Genomic DNA, 25,644 nt, shown 5'->3' with positions numbered 1-25,644 from the left:
AATATCTCTATCTTGTACAGATTAAAAATGTTTACATCAATCACGTTGATAAAGATATTTATATAATGTCTAATTAAAGGAATTATCTAGAACTTACTGTTTAATTCCTACTGGAAGAAGAATTTAGAGACAGGTAGTTGCCAATTACCGACCTGTTCTGCCCAGTGACAACCTGTTTTAGTTGCTCTAATCTGTTTACAAGTTGTCACTGCTGATGTAATGCAGATTGTCAGCTGGCTTCCCGCTGCCTAACTGCGGGGAGCCAGATGTCAATCAGAATGATTCTCACAGAGTAGAGCAGAAGACAAGGCTCTGCTCTGTTGACCTGAGGTCAAAAGAGGCAGGGGAATCGCCGCCGGAGATCTTCGCACAGCAGAACAGGCAAATAGTTAGCAACCTGCTGTAAGTTCTTAGCAAAAAAGAAGTCACAGATAACCCCTTCAATTATGATTATATTTAAACTTGGTCTACTGAATGTATTGCTTAAGTATATAATGCACTTAGATAGAAAGGATCCAGGTTTTGCAGTATAAAATTATAACGTTTTAATTTTATCGTTTTAATTTTATACTGCCGCAGCAGTCTTGTGGAGACCTGATCTCACACTTCGTCCCTTGGAATTCACTGGGAATCTACTAAGGGTGAGCTGAAAATCCTTTTTTTTTTTAATTTAAGTATACAGGGTGGGCCATTTATATGGATACACCTAAATAAAATGGTAATGGTTGGCGATATCAACTTCCTGTTTGTGGAAATTAGTATATGGGAGGGGGAAAACCATGACCATGGCAGCCATTTTCAAGTCGGCAATTTTGGATACAACTTTATTTTTTCCAATGGGAAGAGAGTCATGTGACACATCATTGTTTTTCTTGTGAAATTCTCAATAAGTTTGGTGTGCTTGGTTTTAACATAACTTTATTCTTTAATGAATTATTTACAAGTTTATGACCACCATTGTTTTTCTTGTGAAATTCTCAATAAGTTTAGGGTGGGGGCTCATAATTAAGGGTTTATAAGGGGCAGCTGTTTGGCGCAGCTGTTTGGGGCTCAAGTCCTTTTTGGAAGTGCATTGAACAGCAAGGTGGATTGCTGCTGAGGGGAAAAAGAAAAAAAAAATCTTTAAATCTTCAGCTTAGCGAGTGTGAACGAGCTGAGTGTTACCTGAGCTTAAGTGTGAACGGCGGTAAGTGCGTGACTTGTGATTCAGTGACTTTGGATTCAGGGAGTTTACAAGGGAGAAATTGCTGTCTGTATTTTATTAATACTTTGTATTTATTTTTATTTAACTTTTCTGTCTGGTGCAATCCCCATTAGGAAATGTGCTCCACTATTGTTAATGCCATCCAGTGCACATCTTGCCACATGTATGCAGTCCTTGAACAGCCGGTCGAGGGTGCATACTGCTGTGCGAGATGTGAGCACGTTGTGCATTTGGAAGCCCAGATTCTGAATCTAAGGGCTTGTTTCCATTTGCGAGAAACACGTCCGTATCTCGCATGTGGAAACCAAGTTGTGGCGCCGGCACTCCAGAGCGGAGCGTGCGGCCGCATAGAAACACATGGAGCTGCACGCTCCGCTCCAAAGGGCCGGCGCCAGAGCTTGGTTTCCACATGCGAGATACGGACGTGTTTCTCACAAATGGAAACAAGCCCTAAATGTGCAGCTGGCAACACTGAGATCCATAGACAATATGGAGAGGAGTCTTCTGCTCACTGAGCAGACGCTCAATGGGATAGATGAGGGGGGGATGGTAGGATGGAGCTGCAGGACAGTGGAGCAGCAAGCTGGGTGACAATTAGAAGGCCGGGTAGAGGGAAGAGTGCCAGGGAGGCTAGTCCTAATCTGGGACACCCCAATAAGTTTGCTAAGTTGGCAGATGAGGGGGTGCCAGTACAGGGGTAGCACTGCTGCAGCCAGGCATGTCCTCTGAAAGCCGGAGGAGTGACTGCTCCAGTAAGGAGGGAAATAGGAGAGCAGGGCAGGCCAGACAGGTGCTGGTAGTGGGGGACTCAATTATTAGGGGAACAAATAGGGCAATCTGTCACAAAGACAGGGATCGTCGAACGGTGTGCTGCCTATCTGGCGCTCGAGTCCGACACATCGCTGATCAGGTTGACAGATTACTGGGAGGGGCTGGTGAGAACCCAGCGGTCATGGTGCACATTCGCACAAATGACAAAGTTAGAGGTAGGTGGAAGGTCCTTAAAGATGATTTCAGGGAATTAGGCTGCAAGCTGAAAGCAAGGACCTCCAACGTGGTATTTTCCGAAACACTGCCTGTACCACGTGCCACGCCAGAGAGGCAACGGGAGATTAGGGAGGTTAATAAGTGGCTCAAGAATTGGTGTAGGAAGGAGGGGTTTGGCTTCCTGCAGAACTGGTCCGACTTCTCACTTGGCTACAGGCTCTACGCTAGGGACGGGCTGCACCTCAATGGGGAAGGCGTTGCTGTGCTGGGGGAGAAAATGGCTAGAAGGTTGGAGGAGTGTTTAAAGGGACTGTCACATGAATTTGGAGGGAACAATTTTCAGCCATAGAGGCGGGGTTTTCGGGTGTTTGATTCACCCTTTCCTTACCCGCTGGCTGCAATATTGGATTGAAGTTCATTCTCTGTCCTTCATAGTACACGCCTGCGTAAGGCAAGATTGCCTTATGCAGGCATATACTACGGAGGACAGAGAATGAACTTCAATCCAATATTGCAGCCAGCATGCAGCCAGCGGGTAAGGAAAGGGTGAATCAAACACCCGAAAACCCAGCCCCTATGGCTGAAAATTGTTCCCTCCAAATTCAGGTGACAGAGTCCCTTTAAACTAGGGATGGGGGGGGGGGGGGGAGGGTATTCATTTTACAAGAGGGGAAGATAGGGCAGATAGAGACCTGGGCACAAATAAGGAAGTAGGGGGTGGCGGTGGCATGGGGGGTGGGGTTAGAACAGCTAATAATTTAAGAAAGAATAGAGGTACAGAGAGGAACATCAAGTGCATGTATACTAATGCCAGAAGCCTCGCCAACAAAATGGACGAATTAGAATTAATGTTGTTGGAGCATAATTATGACATGGTGGGGATATGTGAAACGTGGCTGGATGAAAGCCATGACTGGGCTGGTAACTTGCAGGGTTATAGTCTGTTCAGAAATGACCGAATGGATAGGCGAGAGGTGTGTCTATATGTAAAATCGTCCTTAAAACCGATCCTGTGTGATAATATAGGTTAATCTAATGAACATGTAGAGTCCCTGTGGGTGGAGATAAGGGGAGGGGGAAAAAATAATAAATTACTGATAGGGGTTTGTTATAAATCTCCAAAAATAATGGAAGCAACAGAGAATATCCTCGTAAAGCAAATAGATGAAGTTGCGACTCAAGGAGAAGTCATTATTATGGACGACTTCAACTACCCTGAAATAGATTGGGGAACAGAAACCTGCAGTTCCAGCAAAGGTAATCGGTTTTTGACAACTATGAGAGACAATTACCTTTCACAACTGGTTCAGGACCCAACAAGGAGGGCACTGCTAGACCTAATATTAAACGACAAGCCACTGCAGGTGAGCTGTGCCTGGGGTGATTAGGACGGTGCAGGGTTGGGGGAAGCCTCTATCCACCATCCCCATAAAAAGGGGGGTGGAGAGGAACCGTCCGCCTCCTTCCATCATCCGCTTTCTCAGTGGTGATGCAGTGGGGGCTGCACGGACACCACAATGCAAGGTGCCTCTGAACAGCTGAGGAGAACCTGGTGGGCAGGGCAGAATGTCCGGCAATAAGGCCTGGCTGCAGAAGAGGGTACTGGAGGTGACACTCCAGTGCTCGTCTGAAAAGGGAGGGGGGAGATCGGTGCCCTTGAAGGGGCCTGTCGCCCCTAAAATCAGCTCAGGCAGTGGCATCCCACGTCGCAGGAGAGGATACGGAGAGGTGAAACTCCCGTGCTCGCCTGTTGTTGGTTCAGGGGAGATCGGAACATGAAAGAATCCGTCGCCCCCTTCGTCCGGAATAAAAAGGTTTAAATCCAGTGTGCCTCCTACGGACACTAAGCTTGAACTGGGTCTCTGGAAGCCAGCATGAGGGTGTATACTGCAGGGGAGGTGCTAACTCTTTTTGTCTCAACTTAGTGTCAGCCTTCTAGTGACAGCAGCATAACACCCATGGTCCTGTGTCCCCCAATGTGGCGAAGGAGAAAATAAGTTTTCATGTATCCTTTAATAAGATGTGTAGTAGAGGGGTTACACGGACAGTAAACTTCAGGAGGGCATATTTCCAACGCATGAGAGATGATCTTGGTGCAAATTAACTGGGACGATATCCTGAGACATAAAAATACGCAAAGAAAATGGGAGACGTTTATTAGCAGTATATACCGTATGGGAATAAACATACTAGAAATAGGAGGAAACCAATATGGCTAAATAGAGCTGTAAGGGGCACAATAAGTGACAAAAAGAAAGCATTTAGAGAATTAAAGGAAGTAGGTAGTGAGGAGGCATTAAGTAAATACAAAAAATTTAATAAATTCTGTAAAAAGCAAATCAAGGCAGCAAAAATGGAGACAGAGACTCATTGCCAGAGAGAGTAAAAATAATCCCAAAATATTCTTTAACTACATAAATAGTAAGAAACTAAAAAATGATAGTGTTGGCCCCCTTAAAAATAGTCTGGGGGAAATGGTGGATGAGGATGAGGAAAAAGCCAATATGCTAAATGACTTTTTTTCATGAGTATTTACACTAGAAAATCCCATGGCAGACAATATGATCAGTGATAAAAATTCCATATTAAATGTCACCTGCTTTACCTAGCAGGAAGTACGGCGGCGTCTAAAAATCACTAAAATTGACAAATCTCCGGGCCCGGATGGGATACACCCCCGAGTACTGCAGGAATTAAGTACAGTCATTGATAGACCATTATTTTTAATCTTTAAAGACTCCATAATAACAGGGTCTGTACCACAGGACTATATATAAATATACAGGACGCAGGAGCGCTATCCCCCATCCACTAAGGGTATTAAGCCTACATGTCCACCAGCAAGACGCAGAGGCGCCGCTGTTACCCCTCTACAAGGCTTTATCCAGAACTGGCAAATCCATTAAACCACATACAACTTACCAGCAATTCAAGGCTGATACATTGGCACCTGCAAAAAAGGATGTCTCCAGTGACATACCAACTTTCTATTTGAATCGCATATGCAAACAGCAGCAAGACGCTGATACACAGCTGCTATTCCTCAGCAAGGTCATACTCAAGAGAAAAATCAACTATTAGGCCATACTTGGTATCAAAAAGACTGTACCTGCCCCTTGACACTACAGGGATAACATCCTCGTTACCATAAGAGCCACTCATAAATCCTGGATTAAGTGCGACTTTAGAGTAAGACCCGGGAGGGTCGAAACGTCAAATCACTGAGTCGCTTGTACTGCCTACTATTTGATCTGTCACATTTGATTTTCTGTTTTTCACTTGAATAAATTAGCAAGTTTCAAAAAATCCTTTTGTTTCTAAGATATTCCACACAGGGAGTGCGGTGGATTTCAATAATACTGTACCACAGGACTGGCGTATAGCAAATGTGGTGCCAATATTCAAAAAGGGGACAAAAACTGAACTCGGAAATTATAGGCGAGTAAGCTTAACCTCTACTGTGGGTAAAATCCTGGAGGGCATTCTAAGGGATACTATACTGGAGTATCTGAAGAGGAATAACCTCATGACCCAGTATCAGCACGGGTTTACTAGGGACCGCTCATGTCAGACTAATCTGATCAGCTTCTATGAAGAGGTATGTTCCGGACTGGACCAAGGGAACCCAGTGGATGTAGTGTACATGGACTTTTCAAAAGCTTTTGATATGGTGCCACACAAAAGGTTGATACATACAATGAGAATAATGGGGATAGGGGAAAATATGTGTAAGTGGGTTGAGAGCTGGCTCAGGGATAGGAAACAAAGGGTGGTTATTAATGGAGCACACTCCGACTGGGTCGCGGTACGCAGTGGGGTACCACAGGGCTCAGTATTGGGCCCTCTTCTTTTTAACATTTATTAATGACCTTGTAGGGGGCATTCAGAGTAGAATTTCAATATTTGCAGATGACACTAAACTCTGCAGGGTAAAAGATACAGAGGAGGACAATTTTATATTACAGGATGATTTATTGTAAACTAGAAGCTTGGGCTGATAAATGGCAAATGAGCTTTAATGGGGATAAATGTAAGGTCATGCACTTGGGTAGAAGTAATAAGATGTATAACTATGTGCTTAATTATAAAACTCTGGGCAAAACCGTCAATGAAAAAGACCTGGGTGTATGGATGGATGACAAACTCGTATTCAGTGGCCAGTGTCAGGCAGCTGCTACAAAGGCAAATAAAATAATGGGATGCATTAAAAGAGGAATAGATGCTCATGAGGAGAACATAATTTTACCTCTATACAAGTCACTAGTGCGACCATACTTAGAATACTGTGCACAGTTCTGGTCTCCGGTGTATAAGAAAGACATAGCTGAACTAGAGCGGGTGCAGAGAAGAGCGACCAAGGTTATTAGAGGACTGGGGGGTCTGCAATACCAAGATAGGTTATTACACTTGGGGCTATTTAGTTTGGAAAAACGAAGACTAAGGGGTGATCTTATGTTAATGTATAAATATGTGAGGGGACAGTACAAAGACCTTTCTGATGATCTTTTTAATCATAGAACGGTGACAGGGACAAGGGGGCATCCTCTACGTCTGGAGGAAAGAAGGTTTAAGCATAATAACAGACGCGGATTCTTTACTGTAAGAGCAAGTGAGACTATGGAACTCTCTGCCGTATGATGTTGTAAGGAGCAATTCATTACCAGGGGACTGGATGCCTTTCTGGAAAAGTATAATGTTACAGGGTATATATACTAGATTCCTTGATAGGGTTGATCCAGGGAACTAGTCTGATTGCCGTATGTGGAGTCAGGAAGGAATTTTTTTCCCCAATGTGGAGCTTACTCTTTGCCACATGGGTTTTTTTTGCCTTCCTTTGGATCAACATGTTAGGGCATCTTAGGTTAGGCTATGGGTTGAACTAGATGGACTTAAAGTCTTCCTTCAACCTTAATAACTATGTAACTATGTATAAAGAGCACACCGCAGTAGTAAATGTCTATAGAAAGGTGGCCTAGATAAATTATCTTCCCGCATTTGTAAAAATTACTTTATTAGTGTTTCCCAAATAAACGTCAAATTGCGTACTTTCCAAAAGTGATTACCCACCAGCGTTAAAGGTGGATTGAGAAATATTTGGGGGAAGCCCACAGTTTCTTCCCAATTATTTACTTGCCCACCACACTCGTGTCACCAGTTTTGGAGAGGTTTTAATGAGAATACAGTTTTGAGTATTCAAGAAACATCCAAAAGGGTTAATGGGAACCTGTCAGCAGGATTGTGCTCAATAACCTACAGACAGTGTCAGGTCGGCGCCGTTATACTGATTAAAATGATACCTGGGTTGATGAAATCTGTCTTGTGGTTGTTGTGTTATCTTTATTTGTAGTTTTCAGTTAATGACATTCTCATGCTCCAGGGCGCACTGTGAGATTTTGTTTTTCCTCATGATAGTATAGAGCTAAAGCATAAATGCATATTAGGCATGTATCGTGCTACAGTGCTGCCATTTACATGTATGTAAAAAAAATTTTTTCTAAACCCACTATATTATATGCAGTATGTAAACTAGGGGGCATTTCACTGAGGAATCAGTGACCGGTCAGAAGCCATCTGTATGAATAGCTAATCAGAGCACTACATTAGCACAAGAATCTCATTAACTGAAAATAAAGATTACACAACAACCACATGACAGATTTCATCAACCCAGGTATCATTTTAATCAGTATAATGGCGCCAACCTGACACTGACTCTAGGTTACTGTGCATAATCCTGCTGACAGGTTCTCTTTAAGTCTAAAAGTGTCAAGCCAGATAAATCCAGGACTCAGAAGAGAGAGGCCTAAGGTAATGATTATTTTATTTTTTGGCAGGGCAAATTTTTTATTATTTTTTTTTAAAGATTTTTGGTATTCTCTTTCACATTGTCTTCATTGGAAAACAGACCCATGGGTTAATATGCTGCCACCTGGAGGCTGACACTAAGAATACATCTTAGAAAAAAACAAGCAAAAAGCAGACACCTCCCCATCAGGTAACACCTGGACACTAGTGATGAGCGAGTATACTCGTTGCTCGGGTTTTCCTGAGCATGCTCGAGTGGTCTCCGAGTATTAGTGAGTGCTCGGAGATTTCGTTTTTGTTGACGCAGCTGCATGATTTGTGGCTGCTAGCCAGCCTGAGTACATGTGGGCCTGAGTACATGTGGAGATTCCCTAGCAACCAGGCAACCAACACATGTACTCAGGCTGGCTAGCAGCCGTAAATCATGCAGCTTCATGTCAACAAAAACTAAATCTCCGAGCACTCACAAATAATGTGTGTCTGGGGTGGGAAACCTAATGCCACTGCTGCATAAAGAAGAAAACCATTCCTTCTGGAACTGCTTGAGCAACTGTCACTTGTAAGATGTGAACAAAGATGAGCACAGAAGTAGTAGCGGTCCTATAGAACAGAAGCCTAGAGGCAGGTGGAGGCATATTAACCCATGATTAACCCATATTAACCCAATGAAGCAACCGAGAAATATAGACAGATTCTGCTAACGACACAACCTTCTCCCGCATCTTTTATCTTTGTCGAATGGCCAGACAAGTTATGTCTAGACTTATCCCATATAAAACTACATTATTATCTAAGTAAGAAAAAAATAATTCGGGCACTGGTCCTGCCTCCTCTGTTTGAAATCTCAGAAGTAAAAAAAATCATTCAAAGTGAAAGCAGGTGGAGGGTCCGGGGAATCAGAGCGGGAGTAGAAGACCTAGGGCACAGTCCTGCCCCTGTGCACTGAAATCTAATTAGCAGAAAACTTCAAATGGTGGTTAAATATTTACAACAATGCAGATTTATTCACCAAATTTATCATTGTGCTCTGAAGTACAGCCGCGTATTTTCTTTACAAAGTCGTACTGACAGGTTCTTTTTATGTACAAGTATATCAGATTTTTAGTGAAATTTGGGCTTCCATCTTACTTTGTTTAAAAGAAAAAAAAATGATATGAAAAACTGTAGTCTCTTACCACATGCTGCTCCACTTCAGGACACACAACACTTCTTCCTCCAACTTGGACCTCAATAGGCTTGCTCAATATTCTTCTTGCCAAAGCCTCCATGGCTCTTGGGAACGTAGCAGAGAACATGACAGTCTGTCTATCCGGTCTGACGTTGTCTATGATTCTCATAACCTGTCCGAATGCAAAAGGGCCACTGTGATGTATCATACATGTATTATAATATTAGGTAACATTTTGGGGGATGGGGAGGAGGGGGGCTGACAAATCTAAAGCCTTGCTATACAGGACACCAAAAAATAAACCAGTTTTCAATCCGCTGACTCATGGATTGCACGTCATCACTGCAGAAAGAATAAGACTTCCAGAGAGGCAGCACTGGACCAGCTGATATGTACAATTTTAGTTTTTATTATTTTATTGCACTTAGTGCTGTTAGAGACGTTTAAAAGGGATAGTCCCAAAAACAAAGAACATTTTAATCAATAGATTTTAGAATAATAAGTTCCACAATTGGATGTGTTAAAAAAAAGTTCCTGTGCCGAGATGATCTAGATGTTCTCCTGCTTTATTTTGTTATTTGCTGTGTTCTATCATGCAGAGCTGCTCTAGTTCATGATTGGTACATACCAAAACTCATGGCTGTTAGAAAGGAAGCAAAGATCACTTATGATAAGTTAGTATACAGATGAAACAACTGCTACTTTCTCAGGTAACATTTTCCTGCTGGTTTTATCGCAGGAGTGTGTGTTTCTGTCACACCTCCAGTCCTCTGAGTTCATCATTACTCAAATCAGAATCGTAAGCGCTCCAGCGGTTGCCGAGTTGATTTATAATGAGCTCACAAGACTGGTGATGTGGCAGAAACACTTGCTCCTGTGATAAAACCGACAGGCATGATAAAGTGTTACCTTATACAAACAGCTGCAAAACCCCTGCTGTTTTGTCTGTATACGCACTTATCGCAATTGACTTATGCCCCCAACCTCTTGGCCAGGGGCAGTGGTACACGCTAACCATGAACTGGAGAAGCTACATATGGTCAAACACAGCAAATAACAGCCCATAGCAAGGGCACATTTACTTATTATTCCAAGAACTAGTAATTAAAAAGTACTTTGTAGGAAAACCTTTTAAAATTGCAACACAAACGTTGATGTGTAGATGTAATAATATGTATGCAGATTTAAATCCACGCAAGGTCGTATCAAAAATTTGTATCTCCGTATGGATGGCATTCCAAAAAACGATTCTCTGTGGTGCAACTACAGGCACTTTACAGAAGATACTTTACCTGTGGCTCAAAACCCATATCAAACATTCGGTCTGCTTCATCCAGTACAACGTATGTAGATCGACGCAGGTTTGTTACTCGACCTGTACATCAGAAAGTCAGAGAAAAAAAAAAAAAAGGTGGAAAAGCGTTAAGAATAAACATCAAGTGGTTTATACAATTTTTTCTTTTTAAAATAAAAATGTTCAAATGAAAACAAAACACTTATGAAACTTCACTTTACTAAGAACACCCCACATGACTATATACTGTGAAAAGGCCCTCTGGTATCTGGTTGGGTCAAGCCTACTCTTGCGTACCATCGCATGGCTAGGAGGACCTGTATATTCAGCCCTCTCCAAGCACACATCTTAAAACTAAGACTGAGGTGGAGCCTGGAGCCACGTCAGGCATTTTATGACAGCGGTCACCTAGGAAAGAACATATTAGAGATTACAGCGCATGTGTGGGAAGCAAAGAGCCCATAGAAAATGCGTCAGAAAAACTGTCCGCTGTTTACCTCGGAGAACAAATCACACAGATCCCAAATGCTACTGACAAAAAACCCCACTAAGAAGTGGATAAGTATATACCCACATACATTGGGAAAAAGGAATATATTCTGGTAAACGTCACCTTACAGACTTTATATATTTAATTGTTCAGTTACTTCAAATTTTAATGGTTTTTGTCATCCAATCTTTGGGACCTTTCGTTTTGAAGCACGTGTGGCTCAATCACTGTCTCAAAGTAAAAAGAAGTTTCGAAAACAGTGACACATATCCACCCAAGGTACGTGACGTGCGAGCTTGAACGCAGCACTGACACGTAGAGGCCATACTAGTCAATAGTAAAAATATCACAATGTCCTCTGGTATCTTCAAACACCTTACCATCCTTCCACCAGCTCCGTGCATCTGACAAAGTGCTGAAAAAAACCTACCTTTCGAGAGCGGTCTTGGAAATCCAGTTCTATATTTCTTGCACGGAAATATTTTTTCCACAGAAGTTAAACAATGTAACAGTTTAGTAAAGGGTTTTTTTTTCAGAACACAGTGATAAAAACAGACAAGTTCAGCATGCAAAGATCGATATTAAAATTCATTACACTTCTCTTATTAGGCTAAAAATAGATATTACATGGGAACACAAGTGTGTGCAGCCAACCTGCAATGTGTGGGAAACAAGCCATAGAAATCAATGACGACATCTGAGAAGAGTGTCATGAATCACAAAACCTGCGTCCTCCGTTCCCCACAATCAGACAGGTGGTTTTCACCGCATCGCCCGAGATCATGCTGCAGTCACAGCCAACGCACGTGCAGCCAAACAGAAGGGGAGATCAAGAACTAGAGCTTCTGCTCTCCCTCTGCTCACGGGTTTTGGCTTCCCATAATGTTGGTTTTGGCTTCCTATGTTGTTGGTCTGCAGAGTGTGGGATGGCTCCTTGATCCACCCAGTGTTATCTGACAAGGGGGCGATATCAGGCGATGGATCTCTCTATGGAACCATGACGCTTCACCCTCACCGATTAATGACAGCTTCAAATATCCAAATTTCACAGTTCACGTATGGACCACAATTTCCAGACAAAATCAGCTTCATAGGCATACAATAGACTCAATGTCTGGAGATGGAAGTCCATACATACATTGTGACACTGGTCTTACAGTGACAAAACAGCTCAGGTCCATGCGATGGAGACCATCCTGTGCAGATGACAGGTGGACAGAGGCAGAACGAGACCAAAAGGCTCTGCCATCAGGAGGAAGGCAAGCATCAAGGTATGGCAGCAGTTTAACATTCTGGCGGCATAACAGGTCCTCCTTAGAGCATAATCACATTGTTGGTCTTTAGCTATTCTTCTCCCCCACCATACAGAAAGAACACAGAGCCATGTAAAGAAAGGAGTGGTATTCTGGGGCAAGCTAGAAGTAAATTTGGATGGAAGATTTTATCACAGGTTTGTCTCCTGCTTGGTACTATGCTTTCTTAGGAACCTCTCACAATACTACTGGCCCAAGGCTCATTCAGCAATTTGTAATATGAAGCTTTAAGTTCTTCTGCAGTGTATGTATTAATCATTCAGAGACGCTATTTTTTTTTTTTTTTTTAAAGTAATAACCAGTAAAAGGAAGCCCAGCTCCAACCAAACAAAAACAAGATCTCTTTTAATGAAGTGTAAATTACAGCTTCTCTACATTACTAAAGGGGTTACTCAGGACTTAATTTTAGACTGTGGGCCTAAGAACTAATAAACAGGCAAGCAATTGCTAACCACCTGCCTGTTCTACTCAGTACAGATCTCTGCTGGCACAGAGTGGTCACTGACCATCCTGCCGGCCATGCTGCCGCTTCAGCTGAGGTCATACTGACTGAGCATTTGCTTCTCTTCTGCTCTGCTGACGGGGCATGACTGCCAATGTCATGCTGATTGACACTGGCATAGCTGCAGGAAGCTGGCTGTCAATCAGCATGACATCAGCAGTCACGCCCTATTGACAGGGCAGCCTGGAAAAACAGCTTTGTTTAGGTGGAGCAGCGGAATCGCCGGCAGGAACGGTCAGTGACTGCCCCTAAGGCAGCGCCGGATAAAACAGGCAAGTAGTTGCAACATGACAAGTCTGCAGTCACTCTGTGATTCGCTGTCCTCTGCCCTGGCAATCACGGTCAAGCATGTGACATCCATACTCCTGAGCAGAACCAGACAAGTAGGTGAAATGAACACGTCCCATGAAATAGATTCTACGGGACCTGTAGAAGCGCACACTGGGCGAAACGGCAGTCGTCCAGCCACTCCACACAGGACTCTCCTGCTGCTGTTTTTTAACAGAACTTCATTAAAAGGGATGTTTTTAATAGGTCGGTGAGTGCCATCCTTTTGTTTACTTTTTGGACAGACTAGTGGGTGCAGCCTTGCTCAATACACTTGTATTAATGAGGCCATGCCCGCTAGACAGGCTGTGCCCAGGAGTATGCATGTCGCATCCCTGACCTCCGTTCCCAGGGAAGAGAACGGCGAATCCTTGCAGCGCACAGTGCATGCCCTGGAAGGATTCACAAGTCTGCAGTTACATAGAGGGACTGCAGACTTCTCACTTTTAGACCCTGTTAAGATAAGTATTTGATGTGACCCGATATAGAAAGAAATAGCTCATGAGACCAAGCGTATTCGATCTCCACCCACCCAGAATGACTGACCGCCGCGGCTTATACTGAGCAGTGTTAGGGACAGTGAGGAGCGACTAATCAAGCTAGGTGAGCGAAGAGGGAGATAATCTTTCATAAAGGGTTATATAGCCATTTTCAAAGTACGTACACAAGTCTCATCAGGTCTGAACAATTTATTCAATATATGCAGTTTAGTTTGCATTGTGAATTCTGGTGACAGGTTCACTTTAAAAGGATTTCCCCAGAATGTGCAGCCACTTTTTCAGCACGTAATTCATTGAAACATTTTATATTTTCTCACCACAGTACAGTGCAGTCTCCAAAATCATTATAAGGAGTCACACTAAAAGTACTTATTATAAAGTTTCACTGGAGTGGATGCTAGAGAAAATATTTAACGATAATGCTAATAAAGCCATAGAATCCCTAAAGTTACTGTACTTGAGCAATATTTGATTAAAGAGATGAGAGATCTCTGGGAAATTGCCACATTCGAGAGCTATCTGGCATACAGCTGCATACCTAAAGGCTTAGCAGCGCATAAAACAATATCTGGGGACACTCATTTTTTCTTCTAGAAAGCCTCATGAATTTCAGCTGCAGAATCATAGGCGTTGAGGCAGTTACCAACTAATAACGGCACGTTCACATGATATGTCTGTGACTTTCCCACTCGTAGGTACACAACAAAACTTTTCTATTGTCACAAATTCTGCAACAAATTTGCCACGTGTGAAATATTACTGTTCCAGAAGGTTGCTGATATTGGACCTATTATATTCAAAAAAGTAACGAGACGAAACCTAGGGTGGAAGTATCCCATAAAATTGGTGACATGAGCCAAGGACCAGAACAAACTGACAAATTGCAATCATCCCCCTTCTGTTGTCATAAATGGCAACTGTGTAACCCCAGTAATTTTAGAAACTATGGTGTAAAACCACTTTCCTGGGAATACAGCACTAGAGCTACATGATTATGCGAGCCGTAGTGCCAGTATAGAGGAGGTGGGCACTGCGCCTACACCTCCGGGCTCATTAGTACACATCTTGGACAGGACATCAAGGCTATAGCCCCCATATACTTTTAATAAGAGCTGAAACCAAAGCAAACAAATACATTTGTGAAATGGAAATAAAATTGAAAACCTCTCACAAAAAAATAATGACTCACCATTGTTTGCAGCCAACATGTCAATCATGCGACCAGGCGTACAGACTATTATCTCTGCACCTCGCTTAAGTTCAGCAATCTGGAACGGAGGAAAACGTAGTAAGGAATTACTGAGAGTACATGGAAAAACGCTGTCGCTAACTTTGAAGCTGCTTTGTAAATCCTGGTAATAGATGCAGCCACCAATGTTCAGCTTCTCTTATTAAAACATTACATTAAGTGTACACACGGAACAACATTATTTCTGGTTAACATAGGACTTGTATTCAGCATCCATCACTGGTTCTCCTCCTGCAGGAGACATTTATGTGTCAGTTTTCCCTGAGCTACTGGGTGGACACTAGCTGCTATACTGTCATCCTGATCCCAATCTCTTAGGCCACTTTCACACTAGCGTTGTTTGCTGTACGTCGCAAAGCGTCGTTTAGGAGAAAAAACGCATCCTGCAAAGTTGTCTGCAGGATGCGTTTTTTCCCCATAGATTTACATTAGTGACGCATTGCAACATATGGCCACACGTCGCAACCGTCGTGCGATGGTTGCGTCGTGTTTTGGCGGACCGTCGGCACAAAAAAAGTTACATGTAACTTTTTTTGCGCGTCGTGTCTGCCATTTTTGACCGCGTATGCGCGGCTGAAACTCCTCCCCCTCCTCCCCGGACCTTACAATGGGGCGTACGACTGCGTTGTAAGACTGCTTATGCTGCCCACGTCGGGCATCACTTTCACAACGCGTGTCGGGCCGACGCATAGCGACGGCCCCGTGCCGACGCTAGTGTGAAAGAAGCCTTACATACACAGGAAGCACCATCATACAACAGTAGTGAACAGGGCAAGAAGAAATTTACTAAAATGGTCTTTTTTGCACCTGTGCTTTATTCACTCGCTCACTGAAGCATCTCCCTCCTAACCATCTCTTTTCCACATACTTTTATGAGCAGCAACTGTAACCTGATCCCTCAGTAAGGATTCACTTTATTAGAGAGAATGATCAGTACATGAAGCAGTGAAGAGGAGGAAAAAAACTAATAAGTAAAGAAAGGCCTTTATCTATAATAGATTATAAAGTCTTTGATCTTTTCTTGTACAACTGCTTTATGGAAATCTTGTTGAAACGACATTAGCTCTTTAACCATAGACTTGTTCATCTTAATGCCCACTCTACAGAAACATGTTTTCTCATACCTGTTCACTGATGCCTGTTCCGCCATATACACAGACTACGCGCAGTCCAAGTGTCTTGGAGAACTTCTTGCACTCTTTGGTTATCTGTAAAGCCAGCTCCCTAGTAGGTGTCATTATGATGGCTAAAAAGCAAGAAATCATAGAATCCATATTCAGTCACAGAATTGCATGTAAGGACTTATATCTAACAAGTTCAAGGATAAAAGAAAAGTACTAATGGAACAAAAGGACTGATATTAGAGATGTCTTCTAACATCCTAGCTCAGGGCTGCTCAGATTACATCTCAGAACCCTATAGGCACAGAGTGTAGGCCCCATTCTGCCATGCAGGTCTTTAAAAGGTGTCTGCTCTTACAAAGTTAGGCCTGGTTCACACTTGAGTAGTTTGGGCAGCAACCCACTCCAGGTTTTACTCTATAAATACTAATGCAGAATACTGAGCTACATATGCAAGTGTGAATGAGGCCTGGAGCAGAACATTATGGCTCACTACTGACAACAACCAGCACAATGTGCACACCTCTCCTTATTCCTCCCTGGATGTCAGCTCACTCCCCCAGCACTGTACATTTTCTCTTCAGCAGACCCCCTCTGACCACAAGGCAGCTTATTGGCAGATATATAAAATATAAAACAATATAATGTAATAATAAAGCAGAAGTGTATCACTGGTGTTGGGACATGCAATAGCTGAATTTAAATTAAAGGCCACAGTTCAGATCGCCGTATCCTCAAAAAACTCAGACTCTAAGCTTTCAAAAAAGATCCATTTCTTGTTGTAAGGAAGTACAGGGATCATTTAAAGCAGGGGTGGGGAATCTTTTTTTCTGCCAAGGGCCATTTGGATATTTATGCCATCCTTCGGGCCGTACAAACTCCGCTCACACAGTACCTCCTGACTCTGGCACTGGTGTCAGGATGTAATCTTTCATTGCATGCCCTTCAGTGTTCAGTAGTGAACACTGCATGTGTATGCTAATAGAGCAAGAAGAAATTAATGAGCTGGTTGTAATCAAAATATACCTCCCTGCCCAAGAATGTGGTCCCTGAGAATCAGCCCGAGGGCCTGATAAAAGGTCATCGAGGGCCGTAAATGGCCCTGGGGCCTGAGGTTCCCCACCCCTGATTTAAAGTCTGGTAGAAGACCGAGTAACTTGGTTTGTATAGCATAGGAGGAAGCCATCTCTACATACCCCATCCATGTAGAGCCTTCCAGAAACCAACCTTTTAGATATCGCTCTTTACGCAGTGAGCAGACGAGTAGCTGTACAATTAATCACCCCTAACACCAAATCAGACCATTCTTCAACTATTTACTGGCATATGGATCACAGAGAATCATGGTTACTTCGGTATTGCCGATTATCATACAGACATAGCCATCGGTGACCTGAATGAACTCGTCACATCCGTAACCTCTTCACCCCCCAGACTGTTTCCACCTTACTGACCAGGCCAAATTTTACAACTCTGACCAGTGTCACTCTTTGGAGTAATAACTCTGGAACGCTTTAACAGATCCCACTGATTCGGAGACTGTTTTTCATGACATATGTCACACAAAGCTGTTCATAAATAACATTTCCCCCATGTCTACTTTACATCAGAACAATTTTTGTAACTTTTTTTCTGTTAGGAAGTTAGAAGGGTTAGAAGTTGACCAGCAATTTCTAATTTTTCTAACAAAATTTACAAATTAGGGACCACCTTCTATTTGAAGTGACTGAGGGGCCTATATAACAGAAAATACCCTAAACGGACACAATTCTAATACACTGCACCCCTCAAGGTACGCAAAACCACATTGAAAAAGTTTATTAATTCTTCAGGTGCGTCACAGGAATTTTGATAAGTGTGAGCAGAGCCTTGTTCCGATTTTTGGGAGATAGAATGAACAAATAGACAGCAGTACAAGAATAGCTGCTTATTTTTACGCCGTTCCTCGTGCGGTATAAGTGATTAGGCGACTTTATTGTTCTGATCGGTGCAATTACAGGGATACCAGATTTATACCACATTTTCATGTTTGGCTGCTGTCACACTAAAAGACGCTTTTCTTTCTGCAAAAACTAGTTTTTGCATCACCACATTTTGAGAGCAATAATTTTTCCATATTTCGGCCGACAGTCATGTGAGGTCTCATTTTTTGAGGGACAAGTTGACGTTTTTATTGGTACTATTTTCGGTCACAAAATTTTTTGATCACTTTCTATTCAGATTTTTTGGAGGCAGAATGAACAAACACCAGCAATTCAGAAATTGTTTTCTAGGTTTTGTTTTATGCCGTTCCGCGTGTCGTAAAATTGAGAAGGCAGTATTATTGTTCGGGTCACTACGATTACAGCGATTTCACATGGATACTTTTTTTTAATGTTTTGGCGCTTTTACAGAATAAAATCTATTTTATAGAAAAAATAATTATTTTTCCATCGCATTATTATTCTGAGAGCTATATTATTTTATTATTATTATTTATTTATATAGCACCATTAATTCCATGGTGCTGTACATGAGAAGGGGTTACATCAAAATACAAATATCACTTAGAGTAAACAAAACTAACGATGACAGACTGGTACAGAGGGGAGAGGACCCTGCCCTTGCAGGCTTACATTCTACAGGATTATGGGGAATGAGACAGTAGGTAGGGGGTTGCATTAACTCCGATGGTGTTGAGGTGGCCGTGTGGTCTTTACAGGCTGTAAGCTTCCTTGAAGAGATGGGTTTTCAGGTTTCTTTTGAAGGATCCAAAAGTAGTGGATAACCGGATGTGTTGGGGCACTGAATTCCAGAGGATGGGTGATATTCGGGAGAAGTTTTGGAGGTGATTGGGTGAGAAGCGAATAAGTGTGGAGGAGAGGAGGAGGTCTTGGGAGGACCGGAGATTACGTGAGGGAAGATATTGAGAGATTAGTGTAGAAATATATGGAGAAAGATTATGGATGGCTTTGTAGGTCAGTGTTAGTAATTTAAACTGGATACGCTGAGAAATTGGGAGCCAGTGAAGGGATTTGCAAAGAGGGGAAGCAGGAGTGTAGCGAGGAGAGAGATTAATTAGTCGGGCAGCAGAGTTAAGGATGGACTGGAGGGGTGCGAGAGTGTTAGAAGGTAGGCCACAGAGTAGTATGTTGCAGTAGTCGAGGCAGGAGATGATTAGGGCATGCACGATCATTTTGGTAGAGTGTGGGTTGAGGAAAGGACGGATTCTGGAAATATTTTTGAGCTGGAGGCGGCAGGAGGTGGTGAGAGCTTGGATGTGCGGTTTGAAGGACAGGGCAGAGTCAAGGGTTACTCCGAGGCAGCGGATTTTGGGGACAGGGGAAAGTGTGATTTCATTTATTTTGATAGATAGATCAGGTAGGGAAGATATGCGAGATGGAGGAAAGATAATTAGTTCAGATTTGTCCACATTGAGCTTGAGGAAGCGAGAGGAGAAGAAAGAGGATATGGCTGATAGACACTCTGGGATTCTGGAGAGCAGAGAGGTGACATCTGGGCCAGAGAGGTAGATCTGAGTGTCATCGGCATATAGATGGTACTGGAAGCCATAGGACCTTATGAGTTGTCCCAGGCAGAGTGTATAGATTGAGAAGAGTAAGGGTCCTAGGACAGAGCCTTGCGGGACACCAACAGAGAGGGGGCGAGATGAAGAGGTAGTATGGGAGAGCTATAACTTTTTTACTTTTCAGCTGAAGAAGCTTTAAGTCAGATTGTCATCTTGTCCCGCAAAAAACATTTTCAGAGATACCATTTATTTACATTTGTCTTTTTGATCGCATTTTATTCCACTTTTTGTTTGGCGGTATGATAAAGTATTGCTCCTTTTTTTTTTTTTTTTATGGTGTTCACTGAAGGAGTGGGACAGTTTTATAGGTCATGCCGTTCCGAATGCGGCGATACCAAAATGTGTACTTTTATTGTGTGTTTTTTTTTCATAAAAATATTTATGGGTACAATATTATTTACCGTATATACTCGAGTATAGGCCGAGAATTTCAGCCCATTTTTTTAGGCTGAAATTGCCCCTCTCGGCTTATACTCCAGTCATACCCAGGGGTCGGCAGGGGAGGGAGGGAGCAGCGGCTGTATAATACTCACCTGCTCCTGGAGCGGTGTCCCTGGTTCTCTGGGCGCCGGCAGCTTCTTCCTGTAGTGAGTGGTCAAATGGTACCGCTCATTACAGTAATGAATATGGACCCGACTCCACTCCCATAGGGGTAGAGCCGCATATTCATTACTGTAATGAGCAGTACCATGTCACCGCTCACTACAGGAAGAAGCTGCCGGCGCCGGGGAACAGGGAAGCAGGGACCGCGCCAGGAGCAGGTGAGTATAACAGTGTGCGATGTTCACCTGCTCCCCGTTCCACAGTCGGCGCCGCTGCATCTTCCCCGTCCTCTGCAGTGACGCTCAGGTCAGAGGGCGCGGTGACTTGATTAGCGTGCGCGCCGCCCTCTGCCTGAACAGTCAGTGCAGAGGACAGGAAGACACAGCGGCGCCGACGGTGGAAAGGGAAGCAGGTGAATATAGCAAGTGCCGGGGGCCTCAGAGGTATGTGATTTTTTTTTTATCGCAGCAACAGCATATGGGGCAAATGTCTGTATGGAGCATCTTATGGGGCCATGTGCAGCGTTATATGGGGCAAATGTCTGTATGGAGCATCTTATGGGGCCATGTGCAGCGTTATATGGGGCAAATATCTGTATGGGGCATCTTATGGGGCCATGTGCAGCATTATATGGGGCAAATATTTGTATGGGGCCATGTGCAGCATTATATGGGGCAAATATCTGTATGGAGCATCTTATGGGGCCATAATCAGCATATGTGCAGCATTATATGGGGCAAATATCTGTATGGAGCATCTTATGGGGCCATAATCAGCATATGTGTAGAATTATATGGGGCATATTTTAATATGGAACATCTTATGGGGTCATCATGAACTGTATGGAGCATTATATGGGGCTCCTGATTCAATATGGATATTCAAAAACACTTAACCTACTGATGTTTCAATTAATTTTACTTTTATTGGTATCTTTTTATTTTTGAAATTTACCAGTAGCTGCTGCATTTTCCACCCTAGGCTTATGCTCGCGTCACTAAGTTTTCCCAGTTTTTTGTGGCAAAATTAGGGGTCTCGGCTTAAACTCGGGTCGGCTTAAAATACGGTAATTCTATATTATTTTATTATGTTAGGATTTTTTTTTTGCAATTTATTCTTCACTTTTTTTCTGCGTCGCACTGTGGGACTTGTAAAGCATAGGAATACAGGAGGTATCGTATGCCTTATAAACTGTCTGTGCTGCACTGACAGACAAACCTGTTAGATAAAGCACAGAGCACATGTTCTAGCAACTTTGCCAGCTCAGACGAGCCGGATGTCGTTGACATCGGGTCACTATGGCAACTCATAGACCGCCTCCTTTTCCCAGGAATTCAGCAGCCTGTTGACGGGATGGGGCAGGACTTATGGCGTTGTTCTGACTGACAGCCAGCTATCCCAGTTAGGCAGCAGGCATCCTGCTATCAATCAGGAGGACAAAGGAAGTCTCTCCTCATCAACAGAGCGGAGCAGAAAAGAAGCCTCTGCTCTGTAGACGTGACGTCAGCAGAAGCTTCTGAATCACCGGCAGGAGCGGTCTGGTTGGGGTAAAGAGGTCTATGCTGACTGCTATACAGCACCAGCCAATATAACATTTGTATTTATTGAGTATGGCATAATATGATTCTACGGCGCAGATAGCTCCCGCACAGGAGTATATTATCTTTTGAACAGCTATTATAAAACTATTGCGCACATATATAGCGAGCTACATCCACTCTATGTGCGGTGATCACATGTGGATATAGTAAATAGATCAACTGACCGAACAATGTATGTATGTATATATATATATATATATATATATATATATATATATATATATATATATATATATATATATATATATATATATATATATATAATTTGCAGCCAAAAAAATTCAAATACAAAAATAGATCAATGACTACATTAGTCTGTGCTAAAAACTAAGGAAAATGTGAAATAGGAAATAGCATACTGGCTTATGAACTTTATGAACAAACACATGAGATTTTTAGCACAAGATTTGCAAACGTTGTGAGCCCATTCACCAAAACGTCAAGGTAATCTCAGATCGAATGGGTAACTACACTGACTGTCTGGTGTGAACACTTACCTATGGTTTCTGAGCTGAATGCTCAGAAACCATAGGTAAGTGTTCACACCAGACAGTCAGTGTAGTTACCCATTCGATCTGAGATTACCTTGACGTTTTGGTGAATGGGCTCACAACGTTTGCAAATCTTGTGCTAAAAATCTCATGTGTTTGTTCATAAAGTTCATAAGCCAGTATGCTATTTCCTATTTCACATTTTCCTTAGTTTTTAGCACAGACTAATGTAGTCATTGATCTATTTTTGCACATGTGGATATAGCCGCAGCACAATTGCAGGTGCGATCGCCTTACAACACTAACCATGCCACCATGAATGGTGTGTGAGTGCAGGCGGGCTGTCATAGTATCTACAACCATTAGCGCCGTGCTCTTATGGTCGTACACGTGGATATTATGGCCCCTACAGTCATGGCCAAAAGTATTGACACCCCTGCAATTCTGTCAGATAATACTCTGCTTCTTCCTGAAAATGATTGCAAACACAAATTATTTGGTTTTATTATCTTCATTTAATTTGTCTTAAATGAAAAAACACAAAAGAGAATGAAGCAAAAAGCAAAACATTGATCATTTCACACAAAACTCCAAAAATGGGCCAGACAAAAGTATTGGCACCCTTAGCCTAATACTTGGTTGCACAACCTTTAGCCAAAATAACTGCGACCAGCCGCTTCCGGTAACCATCAATGAGTTTCTTACAATGCTCTGCTGGAATTTTAGACCATTCTACTTTGGCAAACTGCTCCAGGTTTCTGATATTTGAAGGGTGCCTTCTCCAAACTGCCATTTTTAGATCTCTCCACAGCTGTTCTATGGGATTCAGGTCTGGACTCATTGCTGGCCACCTTAGAAGTCTCCAGTGCTTTCTCTCAAACCATTGTCTAGTGCTTTTTGAAGTGTGTTTTGGGTCACTGTCCTGCTGGACGACCCATGACCTCTGAGGGAGACCCAGCTTTCTCACACTGGGCCCTACATTATGCTGCAAAATTTGTTGGTAGTCTTCAGACTTCATAATGCCATGCACACGGTCAAGCAGTCCAGTGCCAGAGGCAGCAAAGCAACCCCAAAACATCAGGGAACCTCCGCCATGTTTGACTGTAGGGACCGTGTTCTTTTCTTTGAATGCCTCTTTTTTTCTCCTGTAAACTCTATGTTGATGCCTTTGCCCAAAAAGCTCTACTTTTGTCTCATCTGACCAGAGAACCTTCTTCCAAAACGTTTTAGGCTTTTTCAGGTAAGTTTTGGCAAACTCCAGCCTGGCTTTTTTTATGTCTCGGGTTAAGAAGTGGGGTCTTCCTGGGTCTCCTACCATACAGTCCCTTTTCATTCAGACGCAGACGGATAGTACTGGTTGACACTGTTGTACCCTCGGACTGCAGGGCAGCTTGAACTTGATGGGATGTTAGTCAAGGTTCTTTATCCAACATCCGCACAATCTTGCGTTGAAATCTCTTGTCAATTTTTCTTTTCCGTCCACATCTAGGGAGGTTAGCCACAGTGCCATGGGCTTTAAACTTCTTGATGACACTGCGCACGGTAGACACAGCAACATTCAGGTCTTTGGAGCTGGACTTGTAGCCCTGAGATTGTTCATGCTTCCTCACAATTTGGTTTCTCAAGTCCTCAGACAGTTCTTTGGTCTTCTTTCTTTTCTCCATGCTCAATGTGGTACACAAGGATACAGGACAGAGGTTGAGTCAACTTTAATCCATGTCAACTGGCTGCAAGTGTGATTTAGTTATTGCCAACACCTGTTAGGTGCCACAGGTAAGTTACAGGGGCTGTTAATTACACAAATTAGAGAAGCATCACATGATTTTTCCAACAGTGCCAATACTTTTGTCCACCCCCTTTTTTATGTTTGGTGTGGAATTATATCCAATTTGGCTTTTGGACAATTCTTTTTGTGTTTTTTCATTTAAGACAAATTAAATGAAGATAATAATACCAAATAATTTGTGTTTGCAATCATTTTCAGGAAGAAAATGAGTATTATCTGACAGAATTGCAGGGGTGTCAATACTTTTGGCCATGACTGTATATCAGTTTATGGTGATTCTATCTAACATCACTTGTGGCATAGAGTCAGGATGTGTCCCTAACACGCATTTCAACAGGATACCGGCTTGGTCTAAATACCCTTGGAAAAATCCCAACGAAATGAGCGTCAGGGACACATGTAGCAGAGCCGACATCCACATGCGATCACTGTGCACGATTACGAAATAAAAAGGTAATTTTTATTGACATTCTCCTTCACCCTTTGTCCCTTCCCCACTAGTCTACAATCTCTCTCGTGTACATCTGTGATTAATGTCCAATGAGATATGACAATCTTAATATTGCAGGTTCTGATTCAGGTTGCCCAATATTCGGGCAACTCAGGCTAAGGCCAGGGTCACACTTGCAAATGCGAGAAACTCGCGAGACTCTCTCGCATCAATACCCGGCACTCGGGACTGGAGTGTGTGGCTGCATGTATTTCTATGCAGCTGAACGCTCCAGGCTCGAGTGCCGGCGGCAGTGCCAGGAATTGATGCGCAAGTTTCTCGCATTGCAAGTCTGACCCCAGCCTAAGCCACCAAGTTTTTCAAGCAGAAGACACTTCAGGAAAATGCCAGAGGTCCTACTTGAAAAATGGATAGGTCACTTATTTTAACCCAACATGAAGAGCAGACTCACCAGAGCCTTGTCAGATGACAAATGCACTCGCAGGGTGCAGCAGGCCCCCGATAATAAATGCTAAAGCAGCACAGGTGCAACCTACGGATGAGAGCAACCACCCACTCGCCCTAACATTAGAGGGGTTGGCTGCCTAGTAGCAAAAAAGCACACAGGTATGACTTACATAAGACACTATTCACACAGATAAATGTGATGCACAGTGTCTGGACAACCTATTGATCACGCCCATAGTATTAGCAGGCGGGCCGTCCAGCACTATCTATCTATCTATCTATCTATCTATCTATCTATCTATCTAACTAGACTGTGGCCCGATTCTAATGCATCGGGTATTCTAGAATATGCATGTCCCCGTAGTATATGGACAATGATGATTCCGACTGTGCCCATCGCTGATTGGTCGAGGCAACCTTTTTTACATCATCGTCACCATGGCAACCATTATGACATCTGCGTCGATACTGTGCCCGTCGCTGATTGGTCGAGGCCTAGCAGCCTCGACCAATCAGAGACGTGGGATTTCCATTATGACATCATCGTCGCCATGCTGTGCCCGTCGCTGATTGGTCGAGGCCTGGCGGCCTCGACCAATCAGAGACGCGGGATTTCTACGTCGATACTGTGCCCGTCGCTGATTGGTCGAGACCCAGGCGGCCTCGACCAATCAGCGAATGAATAAACGGGACAGACAGACAGACGGAAAAACCCTTAGACAATTATATATATAGATTGTCTAAGGGCACAGTATCGACGTAGATGTAATAATGGTTGCCATGGCGACGATGTCGTC

At 43.1% G+C, this 25,644-nt stretch overlaps 1 protein-coding gene across 1 annotated transcript in view; it reads right to left on the bottom strand.

The window, feature by feature from the left end:
- The window catches only part of DDX46 (DEAD-box helicase 46), a 126,661-nt gene that overhangs the window by 40,745 nt on the left and 60,272 nt on the right, over nt 1-25,644 (bottom strand). Inside the window, exons 11-14 of the mRNA XM_077266086.1 lie at nt 15,964-16,085; nt 14,780-14,858; nt 10,457-10,539; nt 9,172-9,336 (exon numbers count right to left, since the gene is read on the bottom strand). Coding sequence (XP_077122201.1) covers nt 9,172-9,336; nt 10,457-10,539; nt 14,780-14,858; nt 15,964-16,085 — 449 coding nt within the window. The remainder of the gene's footprint in view (nt 1-9,171; nt 9,337-10,456; nt 10,540-14,779; nt 14,859-15,963; nt 16,086-25,644) is intronic.

The sequence above is a fragment of the Ranitomeya variabilis genome, chromosome 5, assembly GCF_051348905.1.
Source record: "Ranitomeya variabilis isolate aRanVar5 chromosome 5, aRanVar5.hap1, whole genome shotgun sequence".
Lineage (NCBI taxonomy): Eukaryota > Metazoa > Chordata > Amphibia > Anura > Dendrobatidae > Ranitomeya > Ranitomeya variabilis.
This window is presented reverse-complemented; position numbering and strand designations above follow the sequence as displayed.